This window comes from Notamacropus eugenii, chromosome 1 (genome assembly GCF_028372415.1).
Source record: "Notamacropus eugenii isolate mMacEug1 chromosome 1, mMacEug1.pri_v2, whole genome shotgun sequence".
NCBI classification, from domain to species: domain Eukaryota; kingdom Metazoa; phylum Chordata; class Mammalia; order Diprotodontia; family Macropodidae; genus Notamacropus; species Notamacropus eugenii.
This window is the reverse complement of record NC_092872.1, coordinates 647242795-647267255: the sequence shown is the minus strand read 5'-3', so window position 1 is coordinate 647267255 and position 24461 is coordinate 647242795. Positions and strand designations below refer to the sequence as shown.

The following is a 24461-nucleotide window of genomic DNA, read 5'->3' as shown; positions in this document are numbered from 1 at the left end:
CTACCTGCTCATCATTGCACAACAGTATTATATTACATTCATACATAATGTAACAACTTATTCAGCCATTCCTCAACTGATGATTATTCCCTCAATTTCTAATTCTTTGTCACCACAAAAAGAGCTGCTATAAATATTTTTGTACATGTGAGCCCTTTTCATTTTTTTTTTTTATGATCTCTTTGGGATACAGACCTAGTAGCGGTTTTGCTGGATCAAAGGGTATACACAGTTTGGTTGCCCTTTGGGCTTAGTTACAAACTGGAGAGATATCGAATTTTAACCCATGGTATGACCCTAGATAAGTTACAGCCTCTTAGTGCTACCCAGGTAATTCTTTATGCTAAATTGCAGCAACTGTTTATCTGTATTGGCAGAGGAAATTTCTTCCCTAGAAAGAAGATCCTTACACCAATGAAATCATAGATCTGGTGAAAAGACAGCAACAACAACAGAAAATGTACTTTCATTTAATTCTTGGGACCCTTCCATTTTGCAAAGGTATTATTCTCCATAGAAAATTAACATGAAAATGAGTGAAAAGATTATTAACCACTGTTTTGGGAAGATCCAGAGTTCTCCCTTTTTCTATAGTCCTCATTTCAAAGTTCAGTCTCTTAAAGGAGATTACTAATAATGAGACTGAATTAATTCTCCTCAACCTTGGTCAGACCCCACCCAATCTCAGAAGGAATTTAATCTAAGGTAGGGAAGCCCATCGTGTTCTACTCAGGTTTAGATGGGGATAAATTCTTTGATTAGATTGCCTAAAGATGGGGGTACTCTGCGAGTAGAGATAGCCTCTCTGTCCAAGAGTTATATGTCACTCCCTCAGCCTCTAACTGGAGTGAGTCTACTTCTCATTTTAATATTCATTCTCTTATTAATTATTAACCAATCAGAATTGAATGCCACCCTCTGGAATACCCACTCTTCCAAGAACCTACAACCATGAGGGGTCTTTGGCATTCAAGAGTGCCATTTTATTAATAAACAGCATTATTAATTACCCAGAAATAATCTCTCATACTTCTTATTAACCATCAGAAAATTATGGTAATGACAGATTTCAGATTTAAAATGATTTAAAAAAAATAAAACTTGCATTTATTATTTTAGAGAACAAAGTCTTAAGGCTAATAACTAAAATGACTCTTTAAGTTCTAAAACTACTCTAAAGTGAAAGTACATTGTGAAATTAATAGAAGCAGCACGGTGTAGCAGATACAGTATTAGACTTGGTTAGCTGGTTCAAATCCAAAGACACTAACTGCATAATCTTGGGCAAATCCCTTAACTTTCTATACCTGAATCAGAGGGCTGGACTCAGTGGATGTCCAAGAACATTGATATTTCTAAATCTATGCTCCTATAAAAGACAGGATGGCATAGTGGTGAGAATTTGGAATCAGAAGACCTGGATTTGAATTATTCTCTTACTCCCTTGATAAAGGTATGACCTCTCTTGGCCTCTATTTCCTCATTTGTAAAATGGAAATGTAGGAGGTCGCTTCCAGCTCTAAATCTATGAGATTATAAATGCCTACAAAGAAATTCCAGCAGTACAATGAAGACCGAATGAGAATACACATGTCTGAAAAACAAGAAATCTATGTCATTTTCAATAACTTTATAAAATGTGATTTTTTTTAAAAAATTGGGCATGTAAAGAAATTGGTTAGGTGTAGGGAGCTCCAGGTAAGGAACCTGCCTTACCAAGGTAGATCTGCCACCCTTTAAAGGGTTAGAATTGGACTGCTCTGGGTTACACAGGCAATATGAGTCAGGGATGAAATTTGAGCATTGGTCTTCCTAATTCAAAGAGCTGTCTCTCCAATATACTACACTGATTTTTATTAAAAATGTTTAATATTGTGCTAAAAGTAACCAGACACCTAAAAGTATAACTTTTAAATATTAAGCATTAAACATTAAGTAGCTTTTGTTGTCACAAGGGGAATGAGTAATGTCTTAGCCTTATTTACAAATGCCATAGATTTTTTTTCTGAAATTTTAGATTTTATTCAGAAAGACTAAAAACTAGTGAAATCACAAAATCCTTCATACTTACTACTACTACTACTACTACTTATTCTTCATATATAACATTTTCAAGATTGTGAAGTGCTTTGCAAATAATTAGCTTGCGAGGGAGGCAGCACAAAGTATTTGTATTACCATTTTGTAATTGAGGGGAAAAAAAGTCTCTCAAAGGTAAAATAACTTGCCTCTTGTCACACAGCTAATGTCAGAGGTGAGATCTGAACTGAAATCTCCAGAATTTCCTGTTTCCACTATATCATAATGCTTCCCAATAAGAAAAAACTAACCAGTACCCCCACCCCCCACACTCAAACACTATTATCAAAGTAGATTTTCTTTGTAGCTTTTGCTTTTTGAAAAAAAGAAATCAAGATAGGTCTATAATCACAAAATTACCATTATAATTAAGACTCCATAAGATGGGAAGAGAATGCCAAATAACCCAGTGTTGAAGTTGCAAAAATACTCTCTAGGTTTTAAAAAGTAGGGACTCAGAATAATCAAGCTTCATTAGTTTTTTGCATCTTAAGTAATTTGGTGCAAAAAAAGCCAGGTCTATTTTCTATGGCTTAAAAAACAGGCTACTCTACAACTGGAGAGGCCAGTCATCAATCCAATGATATCATATACCTCTTCAGAACTTCATGTTCAGTCCAGGATGCAGGCATAAAAGAAAAATAAATGTTCACTACAAATTGTTGATGTGCTGATTAAGAGAAATGTCTTTAGGAAGAAAAATGATATTGTAAAAGGAAGAGCAATAGGAAGACGTTGTAACAATTATAACCAAACAGCAATATAGAAAAAAATTCATAGCAAAGTATTCAAGGCTTAGTCAGTGATTCAGAATGATCACCCTTGCTTTTCAATCTTTACAGAAAAGATAAAACTAGTCACCACCTGTGAAAGAGATGCAATCCATTTTCTGTGTGTGGGGGAAGGGGCAACAACTTAAAGACAGTATAAAATTCATAGGTCATGCTGGTGTTAATCTGATAACTGCTTAAGTCATTAAAATCAATCACATATAATAATTTCTTCATCAGTGATGAATCTCATTACTTTATTATTAGCAATCCCAAATATCTTGCTAATAAAACTTACATTTTTAAGAGTTCTAGGTCTTGGATGAGCAATAAAATCAGAAATCTATACTTGACTTTTTTTTTTTAAAACAAGTAAGCTAAATTTTAAACAAGTAAGTTTGTACACCTATAAAAGATGTATATGAAACATATAATGTTAAATGCTTCATGCAGCCTAGAACTATGCCTCAGTAGTTCTAAAGGTCAGACTTCCAACTGAGTCGCTTCTATGTTTATATGAGAGATGGCAAATTTGAAATATTCTTTACATTAAACTAAAACACAGTCCATATTGTCATTTTTCTATCTTTTTTAATGTAATCATCATTTCTTCAAATTATGTGATAAGAACAGGTATGACTGATGGCTTAGGAAATAAGTAGAATTATTTTCCATAATGACTATTTAATAGGGCAAAGCTGTATAACTTTACTCTAATTCCCACATACATTTAACTTGTTTGCATTATTCTATTTCTTGACTTGTATAGTTTTTTTTTTAATTCTTCTAATTTGACTAAGAAGAAAAAGGAAACTTCCCTTACACAAGTTAAATTTTATTTTTGCTTCTTAGTATTTTAACACTGGCTCATGCTGAACATAAGACTATAAGGAAATGAATTATTAAGGTGTTTAGTTTATGAACATTTCTCTTTTTAAAAGCACTTGTTCGTAGTTAATGTGAATACAAACAAAAGACTCTTCTCCATTCTTAGGACACACACACACACACACCATTTGTTTCAGTCTTGTCCAATTCTTTGTGACCCTATTTGAAGTTTTCTTGGCAATGATACTGGAGTGATTCTCCATTTCCTTTTCCAGCTCATTTGACAGATAAGAGAAACAGAATTTAAGTGACTTGCCCAGGATGACACAGCTAGTAAGGTCTGAGACCAGATTTGAACTAAGAAGATGACTTTTCCTGACTTCAGGCCCAGCAACCTGTCCACTCCATCATTCAGGGCTTCTTAAATGTTTTCCACTTGTGACCCTTTCAGTACCTCTTAAACTGTGGGTCATAACCCCCTATGGGTTTAAGAAATGCTAATAGACACACACATACACACACACGTATGTATATGTACACACAAACATACACAGTTGTTGGTGTTTGGTTGTTTTTCGGTTGTGTCCAACTCTTCGTGACCCCTTTTGGGGTTTTCTTAGGAAAGATTCTGGAGCGGTTTGTCATTTCCTTCTCCAGCTCATTTTTCGGATAAGGAACTGGGGCACACAGGGTTGCTTTACTCGGGGTCACACAGCTAGTAAGGACTTCCTGACTCCAAGCCCAGTGTTCTATGCACTGGGCTACCTAGCTGCTTATAATATCACACACACAGACACACACACACATTTCTATACAGACATATGTGTGTATATATATTATACATACACATACATATACACACACGTGTTAAGAATCACATAATGCAAAAACTCATTTCACATAGACTAAACAAAGCTCTTCAAGATCACTCGGTCTGTTCAACTCATTTACAGATACTGTCCAAGGTCTCACTTAGCTGATAGTTTTAATCTCCTTCTATGTCTCCTCAAACTTTTATTTTCTTTTAAATCAAAGCTGCTAAAAATTAAAGTGCTATATGATTTTAAAAATTCAATAATTCTAGAATGATTATTCAAATATTCCTTAGCTTACTAGGTTTACATACACAATTATCTTAGAGAATCTGACCCTTTTTTAAAAAATATATTTTTAAGCATAGTTACCTAACCTCTCCTTGGATTTCCAAAAGTTCTGTGAGAACTTTACCTGCATACCCACGACCTTCTCCACCTGGCCAGCGAATATTAAGTGCTATTTGTGTGTTAGTTTATTATTCAATCAAACAAATCCCACCAGGAGTTAACACAGGTTAAGGGGACTTGATGTTCAGGCCATTTGTTACCTACACTAACCCCGTCAGTAATTTTATAGGGCAGGAGGGGAGAATCTGAAATTCTAATTATGTCAGTTTAAAATGAAGTTAGAGAGTCCTATAGAACAGTAGCACAAAGTCAGAATAAATTTCTTACCAAAATCGTCTTCAACTCCATCATAAAGCTCACCAGGTCAGGAGAGTACTGCAATCTCTAAATTAAACAACAATTCCAATTAATTTTACTTGTTCATCGGAATTAAAATGTAGGTCAACTTGAACGTGAAAAATTAAATAACAAATTAAACACATCTGCATCTCTTAAATATAGTAACTATATAAAATATTAACCTTTCGACAATTATCTTTATTGGATACAGAGCAGTGTTCTTAATAAAAACAATTTTTAAATTCCAATAAACAACCCTCAAATAAATTTCAATAGAGAATATTAAGCAGCAAATGATGCTACTAATAGCATAGCACCTACTCTAAGAGACTGTGAACTCCCTGTGAGTAACAGCTACTTTTTAATCTAATTTTGTTATCTCCCCCAATCTTAGCATAATGTTCTACAGATAGTGGGTGTTTAATAAATAGACTGGCAACTTATTCTGCATTTTCACCTAGCTAAAAGAAGAAAGAAATAGATTAATTATAATCTCAAAACAATATTGTGTTAATGAAGAGAAGGAAAAGCAACTCATATAGTTAAAAAATGAAATTGGAATACATGGATTCAAAATTAGTAGAGAGCAAAACTTTATATATTATTTTGATTTCCTCTCATGACCTTGAAGACTAACCATTATTATTTCTGTGACAGAAATCATCCTATTACTATAACTCAGTCAATCCTCCAAGAGAAAGCAGCACTGTTAGAGAGAGGTGAAAAGATAAACTTCTAAAAGCAGAATGAATATTTAAAAATTATGTCTAAAGCTCTTTGAAATTCCTCATAATTTATTTTTTAAACCCTATAAGAATCACAGAATAAAAGAAAGCAATGAAAAGGAAGATCTTGCATTGTCTTCTCTCTCTAGCTTAAACCCTGAATTATGCTTCTGCTTATTGCTATATTGTATTGCCAGTTACCTTTTGTTTGCTATTGAACCAATACTGCAAGTAATTCTGAACAAGGTCAACAAATGAATTTTTTCCTCTTCCTTTTGGAACTTTTTTCTTTTAAATACAGATGGGAAGAATACATTTAAGTGGTAAATTCAAAGTTGCAAGGGACCTCATAGGTCATTCAGTCTAGCCAAGTCCCTTTATTTCAGGAGGAAAATGAGAGCCAGAGAATATAAGGGATTTACCTATTAAACCCATACTGTAAATAATTCTGAATAAGTGGATTCTTCCTTTCTTAAAAAAAAAACCCAACAAACTTACAATGGATACAGTTTAATAATTTAGATGGGATCTTCAAGGTCACCTAATCTAATTTCTTCACTTTATGAGCAAAAGTCACTCAATTAGTGAGTGGTAGCACCAGGATTTGTACCCAGTTATTCTGACTCCAAATCCAGGACTCTTTCTACTATGCCATCTGCCATATAGCTCCATTGAGAGTTTTGAGTAAGTGGTCTGTTCTCCCCACTTATGATTTCTCTTCTTTATTTCCTAGAACTGAGAAATACTCCAAAATTATTAACATTGACTGAGGCAGATTCTAAACTCTTCTGGCTTATTCATCACAGTGAGTGTCTTGTGAAATGGTAATGATTTGAGTCAATATGTTTACTTTTGCCAATTTCTGAATTTTTCAACTGACAGCTTGTTTCAACAGGTAAGAAGAGAATTCCTATACTACCACATTTCTTTAATAAATTTTACTTTTTCTAATCTCCTACTCATTTTAACCTTTGCTCTAAGTAGTCTGCATGTGAGGCTTCTAAGTAGTCTGAAAATCTTTTGCTATTTTAAATACTTGATCTCAAATTATATTTTACGAACAATTTTGTCCATCATTCCCCTGACCAAATTTACATCCAAGTTACCAAGTATCTAGGTACATTTAGTTTGGAGAACTTGGCCAAATATCTCCCATGCATATGTTACATTAACACTGTATATATGTTTCTATGCCAAATGCAATACAGAGATATAACTTTAACAATCTGAGTATCAGCATGAAAAGAAACAACAAATATCAATAATGTTCACTGATGTCAGGTATCCTACATGAAGGATGTCCGGGGTAGAGTCCAAATAGAGGAGAATCCTCCATTAACAGAGAGGCTGTATAATGATTTTATTTGTAAATACCAATAGGCTGTTTATATTAAGAACCAGAACATCAGAGTCTTTTCTATGATTATTCGAAAGAGATCAGCCACATGATGAACATAAGAAAAACAAAAAGTGGAAAAAAAAATAAATACTGAGCAGACTATTACAATAGCTTCCTAAATGGTCTCCCTGGCTCAAATCTTTCCCCTTTCCAACTCAACCTCCAAACAGCTGTCAGAGCGATTTTTCAAAAGTATAGGTCTGACAGTGTCACTTCTCAATAAACTCTAATGATTCTTGCTCATCACAAGCTTGTTCTTTCATAGCTTTCCAATTTTTTTACACATTATTCACTTCTCACGGTTTCCTCTCAGGCCATCCTAGCCAGCTTACTGTTCTTCCTATATGATGCTATCCATTTCTCATCTCCATGCCTTTGCATGGCTATCCTCATACCTGGACTGCTCTCTCTCCTCATCTCTCTCTGCCTCTGAGAATCTCTGACTTCCTTCAAGATAGGTAGCTAGGTACCATGTCAGACAGAGTGATGGACCTGGACTTAGGAAGACATGATCTCAAACCCTGAGCAAATCACGTTGACCTCTGCCTCAGTTTCCTCCACTGTTAGCAAATGTCCACTTGGACAAAAATACAACAGGATAGTCAAAATGAAGAACTAATTTAAATATCCAATTAAAATACATCATAATCACAGTACCAAGACAGGGAAGAATGGATCATACAAAGCAAAAAGAGCTTTTTATATTTGTAATATACTTTTGAGGATCAATTTTACTAATTTTACAAATTTTCTAATTTATCATATGAAAGCAAAATTTTAAGATTGGGACAAGAAATAATAATTAGGGGAAATTATTTTCATATAAAATATGTATCTATATATGAATATTGAAAGTTAAATGTAGAGAAAATGACAAAATAGGTGGGTATCAACTTTATATGAAGAATACAAATATTTAACTTTTTTTCTGAAGGGGGGGTTAAACATTAACATTAACATGGCTTTAAAATATCTTGTTGATTTAGAGCCTCCAGTATATGCAAACAACTTTCAAAAGTGAGAATTTAAACTTAAAAATAATCACTTGTAGCTTATTCATTTATTACCTGTGTTGTCTACACTATCAACTCCTACAGATACAAAACTTCTATTATCCCAATGATCTGAAGCTTTGATTGATATATACATACATACACACATATGTGCATACATATATATGTACCAGAAGAATTAATGTCAACAAAACAGAGCTCTTCTCTGAGCATGAACAGTTTGTTGCTAACTTGGAGGGAAAGTTGAGCCAACACACAGTTGGCAACAGTGGAGCAGAAAAGGAGCGGGCAGCTTTCAGAGATTTGGTGTACAGCTCTGCATTTGCTCATCTGGGTCAGAACACTCACAAACACCAAGACTGGTTTGATGAAAATTATGGGGAAATTCAAAAGTTGCTAAATGAAAAACGAGAACTCCACAGGATATATCAGCAGGATAGTTCATCCATCTCTAAGAAGGTAGCGTTTAATTCCATCAAAAGCAAAGTACAAACAAAGCTTAGAGAGATGCAGGATTCCTGCCTCAGTAAGAAGACAGATGAAATTCAGTTTTATGTTAATAGTAACAATTCAAAGTGTTTTTATGATTCCCTGAAAGCTATTTATGGACCAAAAACCTATGGTGCATCACAACTACTCAGTACTGATGGAGCCACATTGAGTAGTGATAAGGACATGATCCTAGAGAGATGGGCTGAACATTTCCATACTGTTATCAACAGGCCAACATCAATCAATGCTGAGGTCACTGACTGTTTACCTCAGGTCAATCCTTCCTTAGCTGAACTTCCAACAGAAGAAGAGGTTTTGAGGACCATTAGGTTCCTTTCATGTGGCAAAGCACCTGGTGCTGATTCTATTCCAGCTGAGATTTACAAGGTAGGAGGACCATTGCTCATACAAAAGTTGACTGAAATTTTCCAGGTTATATGGCAAGAGGAGGTTATCCCCCAGGAGTTCAAGGATGCCTCCATTGTCTATCTCTATAAGGCTAAAGGGAATAGACTGTCCTGCGACAATCACAGGGGGGATCTCTCTTTTACTCATTGCTGGCAAAATTCTTGCTAGAGTCCTCCTTAATAGGCTGATTCTTCACCTGGAAAATGGTCATCTACCTGAGAGCCAGTGTGGCTTCAGAAAGGGCCAAGGAACAGTTGATATTGTGTTTGCTGCCCGACAACTCCAGGAGAAATTTCAGAAGCAGAACAGAGGTCTGTACACAAGGCCTTTGACACTGTTAGTCATGAGGGCTTATGGAAAATTATGTCAAAATTTGGTTGCCCAGAGAAGTTCATCAGTACTGTATATCAATTTCATGATGGCATTTTTGCCTGGATTCTGGATAGCGGACAATGCTCTCATGTCTTCCCAGTCACGAGTGGAGTAAAACAGGGCTATGTGCTAGCTCCCATGCTTTTTAGCATGATGTTTTCAGCCATGCTGGCAAATGCTTTCAAAAAGGATGAACATGGCATCAAGGTCAACTACTGGACTAACGATAAATTCTTCAGTTTGAAAAGGCTACAAGCCATGGTGCATGATTTTCTGTTTGCAGATGATTGTGCACTCAATGTAGCCTCTGAAACTGAGATGCAATAAAGTATGGATCAATTCTCTGCTGCCTATGCTAATTTTGGCCCAATAATTAACACCAAGAAAACACAGGTAGTCCATCAGCCACCACCACACCATCCATGTGTGGAACCATTGGTTACAACAAATGGAGAAGTTTTGAATGCTATGGATAAGTTTACTTACCTTGGTAGTGTACTTTGCAGGGAAGTACACACTGAGAATGGGGTTGATGCATGCATTGCCAGAGCTAGATCAGTGTTTGGGAGGCTCCAAAGAAAAGTTGCAAGAGAAGAGGTATTAGATTGACTACCAAACTGAAGGTCTACAGAGCCACTGTGCTGACCTCATTGTTGTATGCTTGTGAAACATGGACAGTCTACCAGCGCCACTCCAGGAAACTGAATCGCTTCCCTTTGAACTGTCTTAGGAAGATTCTGAGGATTGCCTGGCAGGATAAGGTACTAGACACTGAAGTCCTTGCTCAAGCTGAACTGCCAAGCATTCAAACTATGCTTCAGATAGTGCAACTCTGATGGGTTGGCCATGTTGTTTGAATGCAAAATATGTAAGTCTGCCCAAAAGACTATTTTACAGAGAACTCCCATGGGGCAAGCAATCAATCACATGGTGGTCAGAAGAAGCAATACAAGGCCACTCTCAAGTTCCCTCTCAAGAACTTTGGATTTGACTGTGCAACATGGGAGACACTGGCACAGGACTGCTCAGCATGGCATACCCACATCAGAAAGAGTGCTGTGTTCTATGAGTAAGCAGAACTGAGACAGCACAAAGTAAACATAGGATGCACAAATTTGGAGTATCCACCCCAAATATTCACACTGACTATCTGTGTCCAACCTGTGGTAGAGCATTCCAAGCTTGTATTGATCTGATCAGCCACAGTGGGACTCACTGAAACTTCACTTTATCATGGTGATGTCATTTTGGTCTTCTTCAAGAACAAGGATATCAATCAATGTATATACATATAAACAATTTTACAATTCTTACCAAATAATAAAATTCATTTTTACTCATATAAATTAAGATACTTTTTAAAGGACATACTTGATTTAATATCTGATGATATCCATCCAGTATTATCTTCAGCTGCCAACTACAGAGTATTCTAAAAATTAAAAACAAGACACAAGGATTTCTTATTGTTTTTGTGGGTGATGCATGGCTTTGTCCTCACTCAAAACATCATTTTAAAATTTCTTTTTGTGATACAAACATGGACACTTATACATATACACCAAAGAGAGAAATGAATGTAATTCTGACAAGTTAATTTTATTACTGATATTTAAAATATCTTCAAAATGTTAGCATTAATTTTAGCTAACTTTAAAGCATTATATAAATATGAATTTTATTACCATGAATGTTTGTAGTTTAGGCAGGAATATAAAGGATTTCAATCAGCAAAAAAAAAAAAAAAAAAAAAAAGCTGATAATTACATAATGCTTTAAGGTTTGCAAAACACTTTAATAATAATAACATTTATATAGTGCTTTTAATATGCCATGCACTGTACTAAGCAGTTTATAATTATCATCTCAGTTGATCCTCACAACAGCCCTGGGAGGCAGGTGCTATTATTATCACCATTTTATAGATAAGGAAACTGAGGCAAACAGGTCAAGTGACTTGCCCAGCATCTCACATCTAATATTTAAGGCCAAATTTGAACTCAAGTCTTCCTGATTCCAGGACTGGTGCTCTATACAATGTGCCATCTCGCTGCCCTATGAGGGCATATACCACCATGTATCAGTCCCATTTTACGGATAAGGAAAGAGGCTAAGTAATTTGTTCAGTCTTATAATTAGTCAATATCAGAACTATAGTTTTAATCCAGCTCTCTCCTGATTCCCAGTCTAATATTCGTTCTACTGTACTACATTATATCAAAACATGATTAATTTAAGGATAATACATAGTAATTATGACTTACCAAGGTAATCTCATTTTTAACAGCAGAACTCAAATCTCTTCCTACTGAATGAGTTTCTCCACCCAAAGGGAGTTAAACAAAAATTTTAAAAGTTAAATAAAACCTACAAAGCTGTATGTTATACTTTATCAGACTTGTAATTAGAATCCAGGACTAGAGAGGAGAGAGTCCCCTGTATTCCTTTCTGGTCGGAGCAGATCTGGGGTACTGAGTTCAGTTCTGGGTGCCCTTATTTGCAGATGGGTGTTAATAAGCTAAAGACCATCCAGAGAAGGACAGGCAGGATAATGACAGGCTCACAGTGAGACCACTGAGGTTCAGTTACAGGAAATGGGGAGACTATAGACACTATAAATGTCTACAAATAACTGAAGGGCAGTCTAAAGGATTTAGACTTTGGCTTGGCCCTGACGGCAGGATTGGGAGCTAAGAGGACAAATAGAGGCAAGGGCAAAAGAACCAATCAGAACTATCTGAAAAATAGAATGGGCTCCTCTGAAGGTAGTGGATGAGGCTTGGGACTAGATTTTCATTAAAGTTCTTTCCAAATCGGAAATTCTAGAGTGTATTTAAAAAGGCAGGCCACAAAGATAGAATATCTTTAGTCTTCAAAAGTGGCAAAAATCAACTACCAACATGTAATTTTTTAAGCAATAATTGGAGAGGTAGCATGGCAGAGTTAAAAAATCAAAATGGCCTTGCAGTTATGAAGAGCTGGGGTCAATTCCACCTCAACCTAGATTGGCTTTTTGACTCTAGACAAGTCTCTTAACATCTTGATGTTCCAGGCAAGTGTTTGCAACTATAAGCTGAAGAGAAGGTGCCCATCAGCATGGGTAGGGGACATTTCTGGGCAGCTAAATGGCTCAGTGGGTAGAGTGCTAGGCCTGGAGTCAGAAAGCCCTGAGTTCAAATATGACTTCAGACATTAAGTAGCTGTGTGACCCTGGGCAACTCACTTAACCTGTTTGCCTTAATCCAAAGAAGATAATGGCAAACCACTCCAGTACCTTCGCCCAAGAACACTCCATGGATAGTATTTAGAGTGCTGTTGACCACAGGGTCTGGAAGAGTTGGAGAGGGCTGAACAACATTAAGGGGAAGCTTTTCTCTCTGCAGCTTCCTATACGGATGAAATAGTATATCTGAAAAAGTACCAAATTGAGGCTTATCTAGCCATATTCTTTCACAGAGTTCCCTTGCAAACAACAGATGGCATTCTGGAGCTAGCTGCCAAAGGTGTGACATATATTCTCTGCCTTATGAACTACCCCTAAACTTGAATGATTCACATGGACACAGTATCATTTTTGGTTTGGTGCTCACCTAGTAGGTAGCATCAAATCATGCACAAACTCAATAAGTGTTCTTGAACAAATGACTGAGAGGAATGCATTGCTACTGGTATTAAAAAATCATACGTAAATGTTAACATGATGGAAAGAAATTGAGTGAGACAGGCTATGTGCTAGTTAGTGGATGTAAAGCCCTACCTCCTGGGGTGGGCTGGACCAACCCCACAGAGGATAAAATTCAGATTCAAGGTGAATGGTAAAAGTGGATATCAACCTACATGTAAGAGAACAATATGTAACGTGATTTTTTACCCAGGAAAATTTGGTTTAATTTGCACACAAGATGGACTTTTGATACAAGATACATGGTATCATCACTTTTTAAATGAATGAAAAACACTACCTTACCTTGCATTTTTTAGCTGAAGATCTTCAGGTAACAGTATTCTAACATGGAAGTCCCTCCCCTGTAGAAAACACTGAAATATTATAATCAAGTTTGTAAGCTCCATTTTTATTTAGTAACTGAGAAAATAAGTTAAATTACTATACAGTATCAATATATATGTATATATATATACATATATATGCATATATATGTATATATATACATATATATATACATATACACAAAAGAGATTTTCTTCTACTACTCTGAAAAGAAAAACTGGGGAAAAAAATAACCATGAACTATGAGTCAATGATTAATTTCAGCACAAAGTACTCAAAAGTACAAGTTGTCCTTATGTGTGAGTCTATATCAATATCTTTATATAATGTCCCATTTCTGAGACTTTAGACAAGCTAGACAAGGGAGATACAGACAAGACAAGAAAGAATTAGAAACAATGGTACTCAATAACACAGTGTTTAACAAGGAAAACATAAATTACTTAGGTAAGACCTCCTTATATGATAAAAATTTATAGGAAAAACTGGAAAGCAGTCAGGCAGGATTAAGCTTAGACCAAAACCTAACACCAAATTCCACAATATATTTTAAATGAATATGTGACTTTAATATTAAATATCTTAATATAAAATATAGAAGAGAAGTAGATCCTATACCTTTCACAGATATGAGTAAGAGATGTATTCTTAACCAAACAAGAAATAGAGGCAATTATAAAAGATAAAACAGATACCTTTGATTATGTGAAACAGGAAAGCTTTTACACAGATAAAATTAAAGGGAAGCTGATTAATGGGAAAATTTCTTTGCATCAAAATTCTCTGACAAGGGTTTGGTATCCAAGGCATATAAATTAGCAAATATATATATGGATGTACATGAAACCAAGCAAAGTATTTACAACCATATATAACCCATATGAAACCAAGTAAAGTATTGACTATATATGTATATATATGTATGTAACCAAATGAAGTATTAGCAACCATATGAAAGAATGCTCCCAATCACTAATAATGAGAAATGTGAATCAATAAAACTGTTTCACCTCATACCCTGCAAATTGATTCAATCATAAATTCCTTGAGTGCAGTGACTGTCTTTTGCCCCTTTTTGTATCCACAGCATTTAGCATAGTGCCTACCACTTTATAATAAGCACTTAATAAATATGATAGATTGAAATTTGCTAAGATGAAAAAAAATGAAAACAGTAAATATTGGCAAGGTGATAGAAACACAGGCATTGTGGGTGGAGCTGTGAACTGATATAACCATTCTGGAAAGCAATTTAGAATTATGCAAATAAAGTGACTAAAATGTCCAAAGATTCCATTACTGGACTTACAGTCAGAGCTGAAACTGTGCTAAGGACTGGGGATACAAAGAAAAGCCTAAGATGTTCCCTGTCTTTAAGGAGTTCATAATCTAATGGGGGGAACCAACACATAAAAAGAAGCAGAAAGAATGAGGGAGAGGACCCAGGCGTAGGAAAAGATGATGAGGTGAATGCCCAGAGTGCCTTCCTTCAATGGAGCATTCCTTTGTCCACCCTAAGACCTCTTTAATTAGGGAGAGGGAGAGGCCTCTCAGGAAGGAAGTACTGAGGTTTGAGTTTCAGAGTTGATGTCATCTTGGAGAAATGATGAGGTGCTGGAGATAATAAAGTCCAGGAGCGCATTCTGGTGGAAAATATACCCCAAGGTAGTCGTTGATAAGAATAAAGTACCCACATACATAAAAATATTTATAGCAGCACTTTTTGTAATAGCAAAGAATTGGAAATAAAGTAGATGCCACTGGGGTATCTAGGCAGACAAGGCAACTAGGTGATTCAGTGGATAGGCATGAGTCAGAAAGTCCCAAGTTCAAATTTGACATTTACTACCTGTGTGATCCTGTAACCCCTCCTTGCCTCAGTTCCTCATCTGTAAAATGGGGACACTCTCCAGTATCTTCACAAACCCTTCCAGTATCTTTACCAAGAAAATTCCACTGATAAAAATCCATGAGGTCACATAGAGTCAGAAACGACTGAACAACAAAGATGCCATTGATTGGGGAAAGGCTAAAAAAATGGTGGTACATGAATATAATGCTGTAAGAAATGATCTATGTGATATATACAAAGGAACATGGAAAGATCTACATGAATGCATGCACAGTGAAGTGAGCAGAGCCAAAAAAACGACATATACAAAGACTTCCAACAAGGTAAATGGGAAGACACAGACACAGACAGACAGACAGACACACACACACACACACACCAAAAGTGAACATTGCAAAAGTTTAATATCTTTAAATCTCCTCAAAAGAAGACATATGAGAGGACATTCCCAATCTATCCCTTTCAGCATGTTTTTTTTAAATCTTTTCAATGTACAGAGGAGATGTGCTGATTTTTTTCTCTTCTTTTTTTTATCTTTTAAAAAATACTATTTGTTACAGGAAATGGCTCTCTGGAAGAGGAAATAAGAGCAGGAGAGTTGCTAGGGAAAACTATGATAATGTAGCAAAGACACTAAAAAAACTTTTAAAAAAGGCTTTAGAAAGCTGAATTCAACTTTAAAGGCATTTAAAAAAATAACTGAAAGGAAAATATTCCAATTGACCTTTATGACACTTTAAAAATTAATTATTTAAGTATATTATTGGAAAAACCATCCTTCAGAGTTTTCAAAGTTTTAAAATGAACAGGAAAATATAACGTCAGTGTTCAAACATAATTTACATCATAAATAAAATACTCAAAAGTCAGAAGTATCAAAATAAAATTATAAATCACTCCTCTTTCCTTTCTCTGGAACATAAAAGTTCATATTATCTCAAAGTACAATATTGTACTTCTTGCTATTTGGCTGCTTATGATCTTCAAGACTTTTTTTTTAAAGGCAATGTTTGTCAGAATCTTCCCATTCTCATTAGGAAGTAGTATCACAGACTCTCTAAGATACAGTGGTGTTTATTTTTAACAAGAAACATACTCGCAGTCACAGGAAATACAAGGAAATGGCTAACATCAATCTAAGAAAGAAATTAAAGCAGGGTTATTTCTCATGGGAAACTAATTCATCAAAAAAGTAAATTCCTTTTAGAAAAAGCAGTTGCTTTTAATACACTGTGCCAAAAGATGACACCATAAAATAGAAATACATAGGCAAGCTTCATATTTTCAACTTGCTAGCTAGTTTTAAGGGAGAAATATAAAATATTCTTAGTTATGTAAACCAAACATGCAACTGACAGCAGATTTATAAGAAATATTCACTGATGCTCCCAGGCCACTATTATACCAACATCATTCAACAATCTCTCTCCTCTTTTGAAGTTCAAAGCATGATTCTATTACGTTCTCTCTATCACCACGACACTACAGTCTACAAACCTCAAGTATGTTTGACAAACATAATTATTTCACAACCTGACTCACATTCTTTCTCTCCATCTCATCTCCTGCCATCATCCCAAGTAACAACAGCATTTATGCTGATGACTCTTCTAAAAGTTTGTTATTTTCAACTCCAATGACTCCACAGAATCTGAGAATTTCATAGCTGGGGGTGGGGGGTGGGGGGGAAACCTCAAAGGTTATCTAGTTCAACACATAAAAGAATGAAAAGATATTCTAAAACATGCCCAATAAGTAGTTATTCCATCTTCCTTTGAAGCTTGAGAACGAAGTTGACAAGCCAGTTAAGCACTTATTAAGCACTTACAATTTACCAGTCACTTTGCTAAGTGCAGAGGACACAAAGAAAGGAAAAACTACACTCTGTGCCCTCCAGGAGCTCACACTGTAATAGGGAAGACAAATGCTAATAACTGTATTATACGTACATGATACATGTGATGCAAATGGAAGGCAAGTTAAGAGAGGTCACTAGCAATTGGGGAGGGGTGTGCAAAGTAAGGCACATGGAGGGACCTTGTGAAGATGGTGGGATTTGAGCCCAGGAGACAGAAGTGAAAAGAGAAAGCACTCCAGGTACTGGACACTGACAGTGTAAAGACAGAACATGGGAAGTAACACGCAAGAAGACTTGAAAGGTAGGAAGGGGCCAGGTTATGAAGGGTTTTAAATGTCAAGCCAAGGATTTTATATTTTTTCCTGGGAGTAATAGGGAGCCAATGGAATTTGGTGATGTGTATCAGGAAAATCACACTGGGAGCTGAGTGAAAAATGGTGTGGAACAAACCGGAAGGCTATTGCAACAGCACAAGTATGAACGAGGTAATGAGAATCTGCACCAAGGTGGTGGCTATGTGTGTAGAAAAAGGGGATGTATGTGAGACATATTGAGAAGGTGACAAAGACTTAGCAACAGATCATATAGGAGGAATGAGGTTGCGAGAGAAGCTGAGGATGCCATCTGAGGCGTGAGTCTGTGTGATAGGGAAAACAGTAGCATTAATAAGGAAGTTAAGAAAAGGAGAGGATTAAAAAGCAGGAGGAATTAGATAATGATAACATTTTAGACATGTTGATTTTTATATGCCTACAGGATATCCACTTTGAGATATCTAAAAAAGTAAACATATAAAAGACAGAATATGAGACTAGAGCTCAAGAGATTTTAAGGCTGGATATTGAGATCTGAAAATCATCTGCACAGTGATGGTAACTGAACCAGAGAGGTCTGAGAAAAGCACCAACTGGGATAATACAGAGATAAGAAGATCCAATGAGTCTAAGCACAAACTAGACCTAGGTACTGTAAAGAAGCCTAAGAAGAAGCAACCTGCAGAGAACAAGGAGAGAGCAGTTTTGTCAGAACCTGGAGAGAAGACAGCGTCAGGGAAAAGGTGATCAACAGTAGTAAGGACCTCAGTTTGTCTCTGTAAACTCTATGTAATTATAACAACAACAACAACAAAAAACAACAAATAAGAAAGAAGTAAGGATCTAAATAGAAATTTAGAAAAAAATAAATATAACAGAGACCTGATGATTATTGAATAGAAATAGAAAGAAGTATAAATTTTGTCAGCTATACATGGCATCTTTGCAAAAATTACTCTTCTCTCGGGACACAGAAACCTTACAAATAAATGAAGAAAGCAGAAATATTACACACATCTTTACTGATGCAAAAACAATTATATTAAATAAAGGACCATTGAGAAAAGCATTTTTTTAATCAACTTGGAGACTAAATGACTTATTCTTAAAAAACTGGTGGATCAAAGTGTAAATCATTTACATGACAGATAATCTCATTAAATATAATGGCAACAGTGAGATAACATTCCAGAATTTTGAGGATGCAACTAAAACAGAACTTAGGGGAAACGTTATAATATACTTTTATTAACAAAAAAGAGAAAGAATAGATCAATGAATCAGAAATGCAACTAGAAAAGCTAGGAACCAACAATTTAAAAAATCACAATTAAATACAAGAAATCTTGATAATTAAAGAAGAATTTAACCAAAAAAAAAAATTTAAAGCCTACACCAAATTAAATAAATCTAGGAGTTTGAAAAAATAAAAACCCCACAACAAAATGGAGAAATCTTTGATTAAAAAGGATAAATTACCAGTATCAAAAGTGAAAAGAGAAAGAATTCATAAAAAATGAAGATGAAATAAAGGATATTATTATGAACTATTTTGACCAACTATATACCAAAAAACTGCTAATTTAAATACATGAATATAAAAACATAAAATACTCTAATTAACAAAACAAGAAATATTATTTAACAACTCAATAACTGAGAAAAAAAATTGAATAAATGAAAAATGAACTTCCAAAGAAAAAACTCCAGGACCAGAAAGATTCACAGGTGAATTCTATCAAATACTCAAATAACAATTTCATTACATGAATTGTTTACAAAAAAAAATAAAAACAAAAGAAGGGATACTATAAAAATCCTTCTGTGACACAACTATAGTCTTGATACATAAACCAGCAGTGCCAGATTTCAAACTACACTACAAAGTTATAATAATTAAAACATTTTGGTTCTCCTTAAAAAAGAGAGAACCAAAAAAATGGAACAGATTAGGTATACAACATACATTAGTTATGATGTTAATACCTTAGTATTTGATAAATACAAAGACTCCAGATTCCAGCTGATTGGTGTAAAGACAATAGGAATAAGGAATAAACATTTATATAGCATCTATGTATTGGGCACTGTGCTAAACACTTTAAAAATATTATCTCATTTGATCTTCAAAACAACCCTTCTAGTTAGTTACTGTCACCCCCATTTTATAGTTGAGAAAACTGAGGCAAACAGATTAAGTGACTTGATCAGGGTCACATGGCCAGTAAGTGTCAGAGGACAAGTTTCAACTCTTCCTGACTCCAGGCCCAGGGCTCTATTTTGCTGCCTCAGGACTCATTATTTGACAAAAAAACTAAGACACTTGTGGGCAGATGTATGAAAGAAATTAGATTTATGCCAACACCTCATACCTGATATAAAATGAGTATGTGGCCTAGTTATAAAAGGTCAGAACAGATGAAGGGATAAGAGAAAAGTTCATGAGTATTAGTAGGAATAGAGAAGATCACAGAAAATAAAATATTTTTAAAGATGATTCTGATTATATAACATTAAAAAGGTTTTACATGAACAAACCTTAAAAAGTTAAGATTAAAAGGGAAACAATTAACTGGGAAAAAACCTTTACACCAAATTTCTCTGATAAAGTCTCATTTCTAAGCTACATAAGGAACTGATTCAAATTTATAAGAAAAAGAACAATTCCCCAATTGATAAATGGCCTAAGGAGATGGATACACAGTTCTCAAAAGGAAGAAACTAAGGCTATCTATAGAGATATGAAAAAATGTCCCAAATCACTAATTAGAGAAATGCAAATTAAAGCAGTTCTGAGTTTCCAACTCATAACCATCAGAATGGCAAAGATGACAAAATGGAAAATGATGAATGTTGGAGGGGCTGAGGGAAATCAGGCACACTGCTGCACAGTTGGAAAGCAATCTGGAATCATACACACACAGTTCCCAAATAGAGCGTTGCTCTTGGGTGTAAGCCTAGCAATGCTATTGCTGTTCCCTGTAGGTTCTCTGCTCACCCAGATGTGAGCAGAGAAAGAGGAATGGGTCCTGTATCTACAAAAATATAGCAGCAAAAACCTGGAAACTAGGGGATGCCCAACAAATGAAAAAAGGCTGAATAAGATGTGGCATATGAGTGGGACTGTGCTATAAGAAATGAAGAAAGAGACTTCAAGAGACACAGAAAGTCTTATATGAACTGATGCCAAGTGAAGAAGGCAGAATAGAAGAATGACTTTTACTATGACATCATTTATAAAATGAACACTTTGATAAGCCTGCCATCAATGCTTTAAATCAATGGTACCACCAATCAATCAATCAACAAATGTCTATTAATTTGTGCCAAGAACCGTGTTAAGTGAAGGGGATAGGGAGAGAGGCAAAAAGGTGGTCCCAGAGCACAAGATAACACATATTCTAATGGGCAGAGAAGATGCAAACAACTCTCTACATATAAGCTGTATAGAGTGCAAACAGGAAGTAATCCTAGATGGGAGGGCTCATTAAAAATACTAAACAGCACAGAGAGAAGAAGAGACTCCACCAGAGATGTTTTTATAAGGTAATAAATTATTAATAACTGTTTTTTGGTTCTTGTCACTCAACCTGCTCTGAATTCACAAAATTCTTTATCTCCTCGGGAAGCAAAGAAAGAGAGACTTTATCAAATGTTTGCTAGAAGCAAGGTAACTACATATCTACAGCATTTTTCTGCTAACCAATCTAATAACCTTGTCGAAAAAAAGAAAATCAAGTTAATCTGGGATGTCCTGCTTTTGATGAAGCCATGGTAGCACTTGATATCACTGCCTCTCCTTCTAAATAATCACAGTCCCTTGAATGCCAGGTAATTGAAGTTAACTTTACTGGCCTTTATTTTGCAGATCCCATTATCTTTCTTTCTCTTTTGCAAATCTCATTATCTTCCTTTTAATTTTTTTAAAATTGGGACATTTGCCCTTCCCCAGACCACCTAGTCTTCGTGATCTTCTCCCTCCTCGGTCTGTCTCTCCCTCTTTCAAAGATCAAACCTGTTATTTCATTAGCTTAGAGAATTCTTTATGATTTTTCAAAGTATCTCGCACCATACATGATCTTCAACAATCATTGAAAGCAGCTCATATACCAATTCTTTCATCCTGGAACACAGTTCATTGGGCCTGCTAATCTGAAGCATTAGGACAGCTAAGTGCTCTAATGAACAAACTATTAGCCATTTTCCTTCTGTTCTTTCCAGTCCAATGGTCTGGAAATAAAAATATAAAGCAAAACAAAAACTGAGTAGTTCTGCCTTCCCTCAGTTATCAATGACCTGTTCACTCTGAACAATGTTCCATTTTTCTCCCCAATATAATTAAAATAAAAAAAGACAAGCACTGTTATATCATACCTTGCAACAGACCAGGCCATTCTGAGTTCTGCTATATTCATTTATTCTTGCTTGTTTCTTCTGAACACATCTTCTAAAAATCTTATTTACTTCATCAGTTCCCTATATGTAAGCATTCCCCCTTTTCTTTTTTTTTATTATTACTTTTTAATGTTTAACAATCACTGCCATACAGTTGAGATTTTATCCCCCCCACACCTACCCCCCACTACCCCCCTCCCTCCCCACAACTGCATACAATTCTGTATAGGTTCTACATATACTTTCCTATTGAGTATATTTTCACTATAATCATGCTATGTAGTCAGACTAAGGTAAATGAAAGAAATCATATAACAAATCAAAACATGATACACAAAAACACATACACAAACATGATCTGCTACATTTTGTGAATGACTTCCATATTTCTTTCTCTGAGTGTGGAAGGTATTTTGCCTTAGAAAACCACCATTGGGATTTTTTTTTTTAAGAAGTTCTTGCGTTATTATGAAATTCCAAGTCTACCAGAAAAAACTCTCGCACACTGTGGTCATTGCTGTGCACAAAGTTCTCCTGGTTCTGCTCCTTTCACTCAGCATCAGGTCATATAAGTCCTTCCAGGCCTCTCTGAAGTCTTCTTGTTCATCATTTCTTATGGCACAATAGTACTCCATTACATTCATATACCATAATTTATTCAGCCATTCCCCAATTGATGGACACCCCCTTGACTTCCAGTTTTTGGCAACTACAAAGAGTGCTGCTATAAATATTTTTGTACATGTGGGACCCTTTCCCATTTTTATGATCTCTTGGGGATACAGTCCTAGAAGCGGTATTGCTGGGTCAAAGGGTATGCACATTTTTGTAGCCCTTTGGTCATAGTTCCAAATTGCTCTCCAGAATGGTTGGATGCGCACGCAGCTCCACCAACAATGAATTAGTGTTCCAACTCTCCCACATCCTCTCCAGCATTTATCATTTTCTTGTTCTGTCATGTTTGCCAATCTTATAGGTGTGATGTGGTACCTCAGAGTTGTTTTGATTTGCATCTCTCTAATCAATAGTGATTTAGAGCATTTTTTCATATGATTATAGATATCTTTAATTTCTTCCTCAAAAAATTGCCTGTTCATATCCTTTGACCATTTATCAATTGGGGTATTCCCCCTTTTCTTATCAAAATTTCTTCTCTTACAGACCTCCGAATTTGATTTTTGAGAGTTCCCATCCCTCTTAGGCTAACTTTGCATAAAAATTTTAGCTGAAGGCATCCTCTCACCTCTAAAAATCTAGGGTGCATGTCAGCTTTCCTCACCTTTCCTACCTGGAATAATCATTTCTCTCCAAGGTTACCACTGTTTCCACTTTATTAGACAGTTCTCTTCATTTTTAGTAAGAATCATGTCAAGAATAACAAATTCCTCATCTTCATCTTTTTAAGGATGAAATTATTATTATGATAAGCCAAGAAGTTATCAGAATAAGTCTATGTAATAATAAAAAAGTTGACTGTCATCTTTGAGAAAATCCAGAAAAACATTTTAGGAGAACAGAGTTTTTGTGGAGGACAGTACAGTACAGTTGAAGGAACACTGGCCCTGGAACCCAAGGACCTAGTTTAAATCTAGCCTATGATACTTACTACTACCTCTGTAACCCTGTGCAAATCATCCCAAGGTGTGTTGCGTCTGTTCCCAAGACTGCCTAAGAAGTTTTATTTCTGATCCTACAGTGAATACATACTGAAAACCTCATCCTTGGAACTACTGCATATGAATAAACAAAAAGAAAAAAGAAAAAAAACCTGTTACATAAGCACTCCCCAAGATTCTCTCTTTGTACAATACTCTCTCACTAGGCTAATTCATTCATGCCTATGGCTTCAACTATCTCTTCTATGTACATGATTTACAAATTATATATACTGTGTTAACTTCTATCTTCAGCTCCGGATCCACATTTCCTTTTTAAAAATTTATATTTACATACATGTATTATTTCTTCCCCCTGTTGTCCCTCTAATAGAACAATTAAAAAAAAATTCTCAAAATAAATACACATAGTTCAGCAAAAAAAATTCCCACATTGCCCATATATAAATATGCATGACTCGTTCTGTATTTTAAGTCTATCACCTCTCTGGCAAGAAGTTAATGGCATGATTCATCTTCAGTCCTCTGAACTCAGGTTTTATCATTACATTAATTAGAATTCTAAAGTCTCTCAAGGGGCAGCTAGATAGTACAGACTTATCTTCCTGACTTCAAATCTGGCCACAGACACTTCCTAGCAGTATGACCCTGGGAAAGTCACTTAACTCTGTTTTCCTCAGTTTCCTCATCTGTAAAATGAGCTGGAGAAGGAAATGGCAAACCACTCCAGTATCTTTGCCAAGAAACTCCAAATGGGATCATAAAGAGTCGGACATGATTGAAATGAACAACAATAAAAAGTCTCTCAAAGTTGTGTTTCTCTATAATG

General features: G+C 35.5%; 1 protein-coding gene across 2 annotated transcripts in view; it reads right to left on the bottom strand.

Moving 5' to 3' along the window:
* FANCL (FA complementation group L) overlaps positions 1 to 24461 on the bottom strand; it is an 85678-nt gene that overhangs the window by 49005 nt on the left and 12212 nt on the right. Inside the window, exons 2-4 of one of the 2 annotated variants that reach the window (XM_072635505.1) lie at positions 13556 to 13626; positions 10960 to 11020; positions 5168 to 5224 (exon numbers count right to left, since the gene is read on the bottom strand). In XM_072635505.1, coding sequence (XP_072491606.1) covers positions 5168 to 5224; positions 10960 to 11020; positions 13556 to 13626 — 189 coding nt within the window. The remainder of the gene's footprint in view (positions 1 to 5167; positions 5225 to 10959; positions 11021 to 13555; positions 13627 to 24461) is intronic. The other variant, XM_072635506.1, reaches the window with a different exon arrangement.